This window comes from Miniopterus schreibersii (assembly GCF_964146895.1).
Source record: "Miniopterus schreibersii genome assembly, chromosome: 5".
NCBI classification, from domain to species: domain Eukaryota; kingdom Metazoa; phylum Chordata; class Mammalia; order Chiroptera; family Miniopteridae; genus Miniopterus; species Miniopterus schreibersii.
In genome coordinates, this window is record NC_138106.1 from 69,301,650 (window position 1) to 69,315,154 (window position 13,505).

General features: G+C 36.1%; 1 protein-coding gene across 2 annotated transcripts in view; it reads right to left on the bottom strand.

The window, feature by feature from the left end:
- The window catches only part of EPHA3 (EPH receptor A3), a 319,756-nt gene that overhangs the window by 50,287 nt on the left and 255,964 nt on the right, over positions 1-13,505 (bottom strand). For both annotated transcript variants that reach the window (XM_081137897.1, XM_081137896.1), the window contains exons 10-11: positions 8,573-8,698; positions 1,840-2,025 (exon numbers count right to left, since the gene is read on the bottom strand). In XM_081137897.1, the coding sequence (XP_080994023.1) occupies positions 1,840-2,025; positions 8,573-8,698 (312 nt within the window). The remainder of the gene's footprint in view (positions 1-1,839; positions 2,026-8,572; positions 8,699-13,505) is intronic.

The following is a 13,505-nucleotide window of genomic DNA, read 5'->3' on the forward strand; positions in this document are numbered from 1 at the left end:
TACATTTGTTTTAGGTGTTAAGGTTATTAATTACCCACAGAAAGGTCTTGAAGCTTGAGGAATGCCCTGCTACCACCAATTTCTAGGGAAGATAAAACATTCAAGATATAAAAAAATAAGTTAAATGCAATGATAAAAAGTAGAAACCCATTTTCGTCTAGAATTGGCGATAGAGGTGAAAACAACAGACCAAGTCCCCAAGGCCACGTCTACATTTGGCACTTTCTAAGTAGACAAGCTACTTGTTTCTTTAGTTATCATGTGTTCAAATGTAAAATGGTATTATACCTAATTCTCAGGGCAGTAGTGTAAATAAAATAACCCCCATAATACAATGCTGGACATATAATAGTCAGCTCATAAAGAAAAACTTGTAAAACTTGAGAGCTAAAAGAAGAATGGTTACATAAGTTTAAATGTCTTCCCTCTAGCAGTGGGGTTCAAGATACGAAGGACAATCACTTGGTAAGGAAGCTTGGAAGAGAATAGAAGGCTAATTGATTATTAAACACCACTGAGACACCCTCCTATTCCATGGATATTAAGTAGTTTGGTCTTACCCTGAAAGAACAAAGGATTCATACATTTTCCAATCACTACTACTAACATTTTGATTATTAATTAGAAAATCTTTTTTAATTTTTTTTGTCAGAAAATATTTCAGTGTTATTAGTAGTATGGCCTAGTTTTTAGTAGTACAGAGAGAAAAAAATGATTCTTATATGGTTTAATATGGGCTTACACTTTATGATTAGGTTCTTACATTGCTAAATTCTTAATCCCATTTATTATATAAGAAAACTCTAAAGATATCAAAGATTATTTCGATTATACCATGCTTTTCTGAGGAAGGAATTGCCTTTTTAGTCACACTAAAATGAGAATAGGTATTAGTGTCATTAGGAAAATGCTCTGTGCAATGTTAAAGAAACATATCATTGTGAAAAAATATAACGTGTAATGTCTATTGGTAACCACAGAATGTGTAAATGTGGTGCCAGCGAATTATCTCCTAATGGATGCCAAAGTCCTTGCCATGTTGTCTTTCATTCTAAAGAGTTTGGTGCCAATTTAACTTATTCTTTATTTTGTGCTCTAAAATATTAAGGGGGGGGCGGGAAATCCCAGAGCATTCTCAAGAGCTTTTCATTGGGATCAGAGCCAAAAATCACATCGTTGTCTCATGGGATTCTTTTGAGTCTGGCTGGAGAAACCATCAAGGAAACAGGTTCAGATCTCTATCACAGGCTGTGAGCCAGAGCTTCCCCAGACAAGTCAAGAATCCATGTGGGACTGTAGATCAGAATTATTTGAAATCCACAGAGAACCGAGAAAAGGCCTTGGGTCTAATGTGATCCCAGCCTTTACAGCTCAGAAGTATTCCGCAAACTCCCATAATTTTCCTAAAGCCGGTGGAGGGGGTAGAGGTAAAGATTTGGAAGTTTAAATGAAACTGGTGACAAATAAAAGAACAGGCAGCTAGCTGGGATTTCCTGACAATTTCTGTCCAAACTGAATCACTGTTTTTCCTTGCGACTCTAGATAACAGAAATTCTCCAAAATTCACTTCTCACCCATCTTTCAATAAGCATGGTCCAAAGTTTAGCTCCTAAAATTTTTTAAAGCTTTTAAAGATACGGGCAATATACTACTAGTTAAACAACTTTGCTCACTTATCAAAGAAAGACATATTAATCTTAAACTGCCCTTTTTGTTAAGACTAACAGATAAAACAAAGATCAATGGTGAAACAAAGATCAAACTTCTTAAATGATTGAGTTTGAGTTTAGACAACCTCTGCTCCACATACACAAAAGTCGATCTTACGACTTTACTTACTTTTAGTGACAACTCCCTCCAGCCTAATGATATTGGGATGGTCAAATTGTCCCATAATGCTTGCTTCTCCCAGGAAGTCTCTCCTTTGCTTCTCTGTGTAGCCCACTTTCAAGGTCTTGATGGCCACTGAAATCTCTTTTTTCGATGGGAGTTTTAAGCGACCGCTGCACACCTCTCCAAACTCACCTGTTAGAACGCAAAAGAGCAAAACAACAGCAAAAGTCATAAAATAAAAAATCAGTAGAGAACAATTGTTTCTTCTTATCAGTTTTATTCAAATTATTTACACCTTTGGCCTGCAAGATGTACACTTGTAGGCCTCTAAATTATTTTGGAAGCTGGTAACCTGAGCCTCCCTAAGCAGCCCCAGGATATCCACACTCTAATAGTAAATGGCCCTTGTGATAAGCCTCATATATTTTTAAGCAGCACACCGTGACTAATGCGATATGAAAGAAGAAGGGGACAGTCGTAAGCTACGTCTATTGGACTTTCTACTCCTTGCTCTCATAGCTACCATTTCCTCAGGTTAATCAACAAACTAGCACACACGTCATGAGCTGAGCATCGGATGAAATTGCAGATGTTTCTAACTATTCTGTTTTTACTAAGAAGACCAGTTTAACTATATACTTGGGCTCTCTGAAAGTGAAAATGAAATAATCTGCTATCAATTCATTATATTGGAGTGTTGGCATACTGTATTATTGATAAACTATTTGTAAAGTTCTCTGGGTTTCTGGAAGGAACAATAATATAACAGTATCAGATAACAGATACCACATGTTTTACCCATGGAAACATTTTAGGGGTATTTTCTTAGAGTCAATGTCTTCAATAAAAACTTGTCTTAAGTGAACAATTAGTCCAGGATTTGTTGAACATAAAGTATTGCTGATCTTAAAATTGTCTAATGCAAATGGTAAAAAATGACCTAGAAATAGTTTGAGCACTATCTTCATATACACTGTTACGGAGAGGATTTGCTCGTTCCGTGGATTTTTAGCGTCTGGAAAGCCAGAGACCTTTTACATTCATTTCTCTGATTCCAATGCTGCCACAGTAACTGCCATACATGTATTTTGTATTCATAGAAGAAATCTTAACATTGTGTGGATTATTATTCATTTAAAATATTTTTTGAAATATCAAATAAGAGTTTTTGTTTTTTGGGGAAAAAGATTAAGTACATGCTCAATTTTTAGAACATGGAATGTAGTAATATTCTTGGTCCAACGTTCTCACTGTGAGTTTTTGTGCAAGCTCCATGCCCGTTGGTCAGCCAGAGAGAAGGTGTCAAGAAATGAGATGTTTCTTCTCTGTTTATTGTCCATGTAAGTGGTTTGTCCCACAGAAACAGCAAGTTGTCCCATTGATTTACTAACTCCATCACTAAAAAGGGCTTGCTTCTCTCTAGGAAGCTCTAAACTCTCTGAACTTGACCCTTCCTTAGGAATCCAGTCTTGCCCTATTTTCAAAACAATGACTTTTGCTGCAACTTGTCAAAGTCACTTAAAGTCCAAGAAGCAGTTAGTCATACATTATTTAATAAATACTCATCAATTGGCACCAGTATGACAGGTGCTGTGAAAAACACAGGTATAATCGTAAATAAGGCAGGTCTAATTTCTCCCCTTTGAGAAATTGTAGAGAAGACAGCAATTACTGCAGCTAGAATGTACTACAGGACTGTAAGGAGAATTAGGGGCAGAACTTGAAACCCTTCATTGACCTTTTTATTTTTATTTACTTATTTGTTTTTAAAATATATCTTTATTGATTCCAGAGAGAGGAAGGGAGAGAGAGATAGAAACATGGATGGTGAGAGAGTCATTGATCAGCTGCCTCCTGCACGTCCCCAACTGGGGATCGAGCCCGCAACCCGGGCATGTGCCCTGACCGGGAATCAGACAGCGGTCTCCTGGATCCCAGGTTAATGTTCAACCACTGAGTCATGCCTGGTCGGGCTTCACTGACCTTTTTAAATCCAAGGGAAAAATTATGTCATTAGAGAGGTGTGAGTAGTAGGAGAAATTATGATGCAAAGTAAATCATGATTAGAATTTGTAAGCAAGAGCAAGAATTTCTTTCCTTAAACAGGGCTATCAGAACACTGCCAGAGCTCCAGTGTACTTTGCACGAACATTAATTTGGGGAAAACCATAAGGAGGTGTCCATAATGAATTTTTATTTTCTGAAAGTTCTGCCATTATCATGAGTCAATATGGTGTAATAAATTATGTTTTAAATTTGGATGTCATCATCACTTATTCTAAGTGTCAAGACACTTGTCAGATTACAAGGCAGACAATACAGGGCTGTGGGACAGAGCGTAGATTCTGGAACAAAACTGTCCAGTGTCTAATCCTGCCTGTGTCCCTTATTAGCTGTGTGATTTTCAGCAAGTGTCTTAACCTCTCTGTGCCTTTTTCTCCTTATCTATAACATAAGAACACCAATTGTGTTTCTAATAAGATCTTTGTGACTTCAAAGGAATTAATGTATATGAAGCACTTAGAGCGCCAGACACATAGTAAATGCTTTCTAAGTGTTAGTCACTATGTTCCTCTCCAAGTTCAAACCCACCTTAAAAAGAATACATTATCGATTTACGTCTCAAAAGTTAGATCAAATTGAAGAATAAATATAAAAGTGCGTTTTAAAATGTCAAATACTGTTTTAATGTAAGAAGAGATGGTTGTGTTGATGAGCGTGATAGCTAGGTTGATGTCATACTGGACGAGTATTTGTAAAGGAAAGGAGAGCATTTTGTAAAAGTGCCTCACTAGGGAGAATAAAAGGGAGAGTATGAATATCAAGTGGGTCAATTAGAGTTTCTTTCTTTGTTCTTATTGGGATATCTGGACATATGTACATATATATCTACCTTCAAAATTCAGAACATGGTGTTTCAGTAATGTTAATTTATAAAAATTACAATATTTAGAAATGTGATTATTTCACCTGACAAATACTAGAAATGGTCACCAATATATGAAACTAGACAGAGAAATGTTAAATATTTATTTATCTTTAAAATAATTGAAAAGAACTATTAAACATTAACAAAGACTAGGCAAATGCAATGCCTGATCTTTCCATTTAGCCAAGTTTTACGTGGTCTTACTCAATTAACCTTGCACCCATACGAAAGAAAATTTAGTTTCTGATATTTCTATGTAAAAGCATAGCTCCAGGAGGGTCATTTGGAAAGATACTGCTTGATTTTTTAATTCAGTAAGTGCAGCAGTGTTTGTCTTTTGAAGTAAAGTGTGGTTTATGAGAACTAGGATATTGTATTCTGATTTAAGATGCACAATGCAAAATTGCTCAAAGTAAAATTTCTTATACCAATTTCATTTAAAATAGAGGAAAAACATGTACTTGTGTTTAAGTAGAATGATCATCTACACTGGACTCAAAGTCCATTCTCCCTCTACTGTTTTAATAAAAGAAGCGTAATAAAAATACATAAGAAACAAGCTGGTGTGTCAGCTAAGCACTCTACATGAATGATCAAATTAATCCTCACAAAAACCTTAGAAAAAGACACTATTGTGATCATCAATGTGTAGCATGGATTTTGAAGTTGAAACGTACAAGATTCTAATTTTGGTTTCCTAATCAATAGCTATGTGACCATGGGCCATTCAAATGTTCAGCTTTTGTTTCCTCATGTGGTAAAATTAAGATAACTATACTTATCTACAAGGTTAATAAAATTAAATATATGTGAATGCCTAGCATAGACTAAGAGTTAAATAAATATTTTCTACCTTCAGAAAATTTCAGTATTTAATCTTTCAAATTATGGTTAGATTAGGGAATAATATTAGGAATTTTTGTTATACCCATTTTTTTGGTATAAAATGACTGAAAATTAGAGAATTAGCTCACATATATAGAGTCTTTCTGTATATTTAATTGACTGTGAAGAAAGAAAGAAAGAAAGTTCTGTCATTGACCAAGATGTTGTCTTTTAACAATAAAAAATAGTTGCTAATCCATTTAGCACAAGTATTAATTTTTTTTTATGTACAACATTACTTTTAAAAGTTAAAAAAGATATAGGAAGTGGGTATATGTAGATGAAAGAAAGCTGGCGATGAGTGGGTAGTTACTGTAGTTGTTGTGGAAATGGGTACATGCTTGTTCATTCATCATACTCTTGCACAAGTTCATCTATTTTTGTAGATAATTAAAATTTTACAACAAAAATTTTTCAAAACCTTGATTTCATAATTCGTCTTGGTAATGTCAAACCCTTTAATGGTTAATCAAGACAGACTAGAATCGATTGTCTCTATTATACTGAAATCTTCCAGGACAAGCATAACCGACCTTGAAGACAGATCTATTTGCCAACGAAACAGGCACTGTTTTTATTGCCCTTAATGCGGCAAGTGAGAACGGTGGCTGCAAAATCCTGAAAAATGTGGCCTATGTCTAATTTTTTTTTACAGATATGTTTGAATAGAAGAAGAAAAAAGAGGATCTTTCTTAACCTTTAATCAGGGATTACTGAGTTAGTATAACTAGGCGTTCCCTTTATCTCGTTTATCACATACCATTTGCAAGGAGTGTGCTTTGTTTCATGCCACTGTGTAGCAGGCCTCTGGCTCTGTGAATAACATCTGCATATAGAAGCTTTAACTGATGACGAGGGTCTCAGATTTCAACACCCCCATGTGTCTGCCTGGCCTGCTGGACTCCGGCTGAGCCTAAGTGGGATTTTCTTCCTGTCCAGGTGAGCACTCAAAGTCCTCGTGTGGCATGTGCTACTGTAGGGCCCGTGGTGGAGAAGCCTGCACTCTCCTTGGGCTAGATTAAAAATGACCAGGGCCCTCTGCACCACGGAGCAGTGCACAAGCTGAACTGCACAAATGAAAGAGAGTGGTCAATATATAACTCTCTTAACTGGATTGACATAGCTGTGTGGTGCACGTATTTACTCTTGTCTTAGATTGTGAAAAAAAGAAGTCACTCTGGGTTGCTTTTATGAAGCACGAGCTGAATATTTTAATATTGTCTACACATGTGACTTTTAGAATGATACAACACTGAGAAAATTAGAAGGGCTTTTTTTACACTTTTATAATACATTATCTGTATATTGTGTTCACTACCTAAAGTCATTTCTTTCTAGAAGATACAATTTAGTAAATTATCATTTTAATTATATAATATGAATTACTCTGATTGTCTTGCATAATAGTAAATACTGGTTGAGTTTAAAATACTGTTTTGGTGTATAGAAAAGGAAACAGAGAACATTATATGCACATCTGCATAAAGAAGCATCAGTCATAAATACAGTGCTCATAGAAAATGTGTTCTGATATATTATGCATAATTCAATGAGCTCATTATCCAGTCTCACTCTAGTTCCCACATCAACATAGCTAGCTGGTTTGTTTTTCGATCAATATTGAAGAATGGGATGATGGTTGAAACTATTATTGCACAGTATTGTTTATTTTTACTTTTGAGTAGTAGTTTTATTCAAACGCACATTGCATGTGCTGTGAATGTCCATTTGTTATGCCTCAGTGTGTAAAATAGTTATTTTATAAAATTCTATATTTTTTATTGAAAATACGAAACAACCGTTAATCACTCCATGGGTATTTATTTATGAATTTATAGTATAGCAAATTACTGATTGGAACAAAAGGATTTCTATATGAAAATAAGTTTCGACACAAATAAATTAATACTATATAAAGTTACAGGCAAGCATTCAGATGGAGCACTTCACACTATTTAAACTAACTGCTCAAACTAGTTGTCATGAAATTTGTGTTTTTAAAATGTTTCATTTATGATTTTGTGTTGTCTATTTTTTAAATTCCAAAGAGGATTCTAATATTACCTTTTTTCTACAGATCCAAAATTGCACTTAGTGGGCTTATTTAAAGTGAAACACACTTTTATCCTGTTATCCCTTTTTAATGAAATGGTCTTTGTGACACATGATCAGCGTAGCCATGGGAAGGCTGAGCGGTTGCTGCTGCCGCCTCTGAAATTCAATAAATAAAAAGCTGGCCATGGTCTGTGAGTCTGCAGGTCTGGCACCTTTGAAATCATTGCATCCCATTAAATACTCTACTTATTTGTTGCTTGCCTTTGATCACTAAGTCAGAAAATGTCCTTTTTCATAGCAATATACAGGTGGGGCAAAAGTAGGTTTACAGTTGTTTCTATGTAAAATGATACAATCATTAATAAATAATAATACAAGAATAAACTCTTGTGTTTCAAGTACTAACAACTGTAAATCTGTTTTTGCGCCACCCTCTAATTAGGCCTGAGAACCTGAGCAATTTCAGAGAGAATTTTCCCTCCCTCCCTCCCTCCCTCCCTCCCTCCCTCCCTCCCTCCCTCCCTCCCTCCCTCCCTCCCTCCCTCCCTCCTTCCCTCCCTCCTTCTTTCCTTATTCTAAATCCCCACCAGAGAATGTTTATTGATTTTAGAGAGAGAAGAAAGAGAAGAGAGAGAGAAAGAGGAACATCAATGTGAGAGAGAAACATCTATTGACTGCCTCCCAGACAGGCCATGACCAGGGATCAAATGAACCCGCGACCCAGGTATATGCCCTGACATTCCTGGTGTCCCGGACAATGCTCCACCTAACTGGGCCACCCGGCCAGCGCATCAGGGAGAATTCTGATTCTTAGTCATAAACTTGTAACTAACACCCTAGGTTGGCAGTGTGATTTGTTCCGGTGGTTACCTGCTCCAACAACTTTGTCGATGGATATGTTGGTGGCGTCCAGTTCCTTAGCAAACTCATGAACCGCTTGCGTGGGATCTTCGTATGTGTGTGGGTCCACGTAAGTTCTGAGGCCTGGAAGCTTTACTGTTTAAAGCAAGGATGAAAACATATTATTGTCATTAGATTTATAAAATCTTTGTTGCACAAATGTTGTAGCATTATTGGTTAAATATAATCCCCATTATGATAAAGTGCACCAACCTTCAGTTTATTCTGAGATAACACAGAAATCGGCAGGCAGAGGTTGGACTAAGCGTTGAGCAACTTAATAAAAGAAGTTTCCCGTAATGAAACATAAAGAGGAACCACAATGAGCTTTCTCTGTAAAAACACTAGGAGCTAAAAGAACATTCAAGGAGGGGTCTCAAGGAGAAGATGGCTCAGATTGTATAGGCCCAGTGATTTCACCAGTAGCATCAGTGAGCAAGCACCTTCCCCCTATGGCACCTTTATGATTCTACAAACAGTAGCCAAGTATCTATTACAGTGCCACAGCCGACAAGAAATAAAAGTTTGTGAAATGTTTTCATAAGGTGGGATGAGTGCTGTAATTACAGATAAATTAATTAAAGGCTATAAAATGGCATGTCTTCTGTCTGACACTGTTCTGCTTTCATTAAAATATATTCACAATCAAAATCCTCCACAATTATAGGTCTATTTTAAGCTGTGAGTTTATGTATATGTGATATGGGTATTATATATAGACAAGTATTGTCTATAGGTTTAATAATGGTGCTAAGGAGCTAAATTTCAAACATAAATCATATTATAGCTTACTGAATATAAACCTCCTTTATAATTTGTTTTAAATGTGAAAATATTTCACGATATTCTGTAATCAAAATAGCAAAGACAAAAGTTGTTTTGGATTTGATTTAATATTAATTAGGTTCCCATCATTTGGAACGATGGCTCATCTTAGAAACAATTTATAATGCTCAATAACCTTTCTTTGAAAGAAAACTAAATTTTTAAAAAGCGAGCCTAAGATCTATTAAAGTGCATAAACATGCTCTAACATTAAAGGAAATTGTAATTTAACTCCCATAGTATATGTACTGATATTATTGGTTTTCCTTTTAATTTTGGTAATGTTGATAAAAAAAATTGGTGACATTGTTTTAGTAAGGGGCATGGTTGCTTAATGACAATATCTTTTTTTCAGTGATCACACTAGAATATTTAATAATTATTTTATCCTAAAATAACAAGTAAAATAAGACTACCTTTTCTAATATCACTTTGCAATGAAAGAACCATTTTGGCAAAATTGCAACTGAACATTCTGCGGTAGTCAAAGGTTTCTCGCGTCAGTGTGGTAGTTTGTATGAAAGAGGTGTGGAAACTGATGACAGCAATTGTTCTGAGAGGCTTCAGCACAGTGGACATTAGGCCTGTGAGTCCAGATTGCAGAGTTTAGCTACAAAACGATCAGTTTGTGGACCTGCAGTATAACTTTGTGAATGCCATGGTTATACCACATAATAATTTATACTTCTGCAACGATTCCATAGAGGTTTTGAGTACAGAATTATAGACATGAACATTATTTTTTTAAAATGGTGGCCAGGAGAGATGGGAGGTAAAACTCTATTTTCCTCACTGCTTCTTCAGATGATTGTGAGATAACAAAATAGAAATGGGAGAGTGAGAGAGCAAATGGAGAACACAGAAGAAGGCAGGCCGACGCTGACCATGTAAAGGAGTAGCTGCTCTGTATCGAGGCAGAGCGTAGATAACTTGAGGGAACATCAATCGCTTAGGGCATCAACACCCTCAGAAATGGGGAAGCAGCAAGTCCTTTGCCCTTGCTTTGGGCAAACTATGTGTGCAATAGCTTTTGAAGTTGTTCTATTTTGAATAGTTCAGCAAAAAGAATTAGCTAGACATCATAGAAAAGAAAGCTCTTGAAAGCTTGCTACTCAAGTGCCTAACATGAGTGCCTGTAATGTAGCTAGTGCCCTCAAGTGTCGTCATTAGTATTTTTATGTAAGAAAGTCTATTCGCAATTATTAATATTGTTAAGGTTTCCTGGGCACAGAATTTGGGCTCAGAAATGCCCGTTTCTTTTGAGATCACAGATTGGTTTGAATGCTTTTGCCCTTATAATAAATGTTATTGCTTACTATAAAAACAGACAGCAGACACCCTTTAGTACAGTGGCCTACTATAAGTTATTACTACTCTAAAACAACTCCTAGCATTATCAGTACAAAAAAGCACTTTACCCTTAAAACAAGCAAACAGATTAAGGAAATCTATTATACTTTCAAACTCTCATACAAAGAAACACTTTGGAGTAAGGAAAACAGTAAAAGTAACCATAGACTTACTCAAAGATGTTAAAAAATAAAGCCTTGCCAGGATTTTTTTTGTTAAGGCAATTTGGTTACATTTTAATAAAGACTCACATGAAATGGAGGCTATGATTTGTGATCAATCAGTTTTGCTTTTTCTCTACTTATAGTAAGGTAAGAAAATGGTAACGTAAGAAGAAAATCAAGCATTTTTTCCCCCAGAAAAACTCAACAAACACACACACACAAACTTTAAAAATAAGGTAAAAGCTTTTCTGGCTCAATTTATAGAAATCAACTTGTGAGAGATTTACCAATATCAGAATTTACAAAGAAAATCATAAAACAAGATGTTGGAAACAATGTCTCAAATATTTTAAATAAGCACTTGCTTTAAAAAGCCTTGAAATTGTGCTTTCCAATGACCCTTCCATACCTGCCGGCCCTAGAGAGGGATGTATTACTAAATAATCTGAGAATTAAATAATCATTCCCAAGTAAAACCAATCAAATTGATTTCGATTTATGAAAATCAAGTAAATAGCTTTTCTATCCCCATGACATTTGGGGAAACAATACAAATACAAACACACACACACATCCCTAAGTCAAATGGCTTGTTCACTGTGGCGGCTTTGGCTGCTAATTTTTAACTGCTGACCCCAGAGATTCCAGGAATCAGGTGAGTCAGGATGCAAGGCCCATAATCCCCTCACACCAATAATTAAGGGCAACACACAGAGTAACTGGGCTGTGTCAAGAAAACCAGATAATAAACACATGCACACGTGTTAAGCTGCACTACTTTACAGCTCGTTCTGTGCAAACACAATAATTTACATTTCCATTTTACCAGCATGAGTTGCCCTAAGGATAGCAAAAAGTAGAAAGGCTCAGCCAGAGAGGGCAATGGGACAGGATCTTAGAAGGTGAAACACATTTCTTTCCTTTTGAAGCTATATTATGGGATTTGTAACAAGGCTGGAGGGAATAGTTCATAGCTAGAGCTTTTTAAGGTAATACCAAATAAATGGTCTGAAATAAACCAGCTGTAGCATTAAGACGCAGAAAGTTTATGACATGCATATAAGTTACTTTATGCCCTTGCAGCTAGGATAAAATGGATTTCTTTTTTGTTTGTCTATCATAAGAATATTGTGCAGTTGAAGAAAATTAAAGTTTCAACAAACTTCACCATGAAAACCAACAGCTAAAACAGATCAGAGTGATAAACGAATCCACTTAAAATTGGCACACAGGAATTGATCAATGCTCCAAATTCATGAGATTTATAATTCCCATAAAAAAACCCCAATCCTTATGGTTTTGCCTTAAAAACAATATTTACATTGATTGTCCAACACAAATTAAAAGCAACCTAATCCAAAGGAATGTAACTGTTCTGAGTAATTTACGCATGGCAATTTTCAGTGTTTTGTGAGACGATGAAGAAAAAGCTAGAAACGTAACCTGTAATTGGGTCATGCACGCTTTTAGAACTTCTGGGTTCGTAACCTAACTAATCTGAAATGGAGAAATGTTGATACTAGGAAGGTAGTATTTTGGCTTTTTTGTGAATTATTCTCTAATGATATCAATGAGGTGGACAAAACAAACAATGCTCCCTGTAAACCCTGGTACTGTGTCAATATCACATTCATTTACATTTTGGAAAACATTTTTTTTCAAGCTACTGGATGCTTCCTGCATGTTACCAACAGGTCATCGAGTTTTTACTTGAGTCACAATTGAAGCTATACTTTTTAGATACAAAGCCAATGACTGAAAACGAAGTCTCATGTCAAGTTGAAAATGGTTGTAGAAGGCCACAGTGAATGCCAAAGAAAATAATGTTTACGAGACTACACTAGTTACACTGAGATTATTTGAGACACATCAGCGTGAGTCCCTCTCCATACTAATTTCCAGGAGAGCGTGCTATTACCTTTAAGGATACCGATTAGTCTTTGCCACATGAAACTGAGCCACAGTCTGGAAAAGCAAAGAACCTGGGATGATTTGTTTCACCAGAAGAAAAAAAAATGAGTCTTTTTACTAGACATAAACACTTTGTTTCCTAAAAGAGTATTAGAAAATATTTTTTAAAAAATACTGTAACGGCTGTTATTAAAATATGGGGGGAAAGTGCTGGCTTTCCTACCGATCGGATATCATGTAACCTCAAAATAAACAGTTTACCCTAAAGGCGCTCTCCTGGTTGGCTGACAAAACGGAGTAAGGCACTTTATATCAACAGAGGTTGTTTATATATACCTGGCAGCTAGGGAGGGAAAAAGGATCCTATTGAGATTTTTAACAAAGGACTAGTAATAAGGAAACTGAAGATACCCTGTGCCTTTCAGCTGCACAGAGCTGACTATCCTGAGTCCCTCATGTGCGCGATTCGAATGTAAAGCGCAGGCCACCCTTCGCTTTAGCTGAGTCCGCTTCCACGTGGCCGGGCAGAAATGCCTTGACGCAGGGCCACGAATTTCCTCCTCTGTTTAAAATAAACTTAATTTGCTCATTTTCTTTTTCCATAAAACTACTTTTGAAGTCTCTCTGTCAGGGGAAAGTTACCCAGTTTTAGG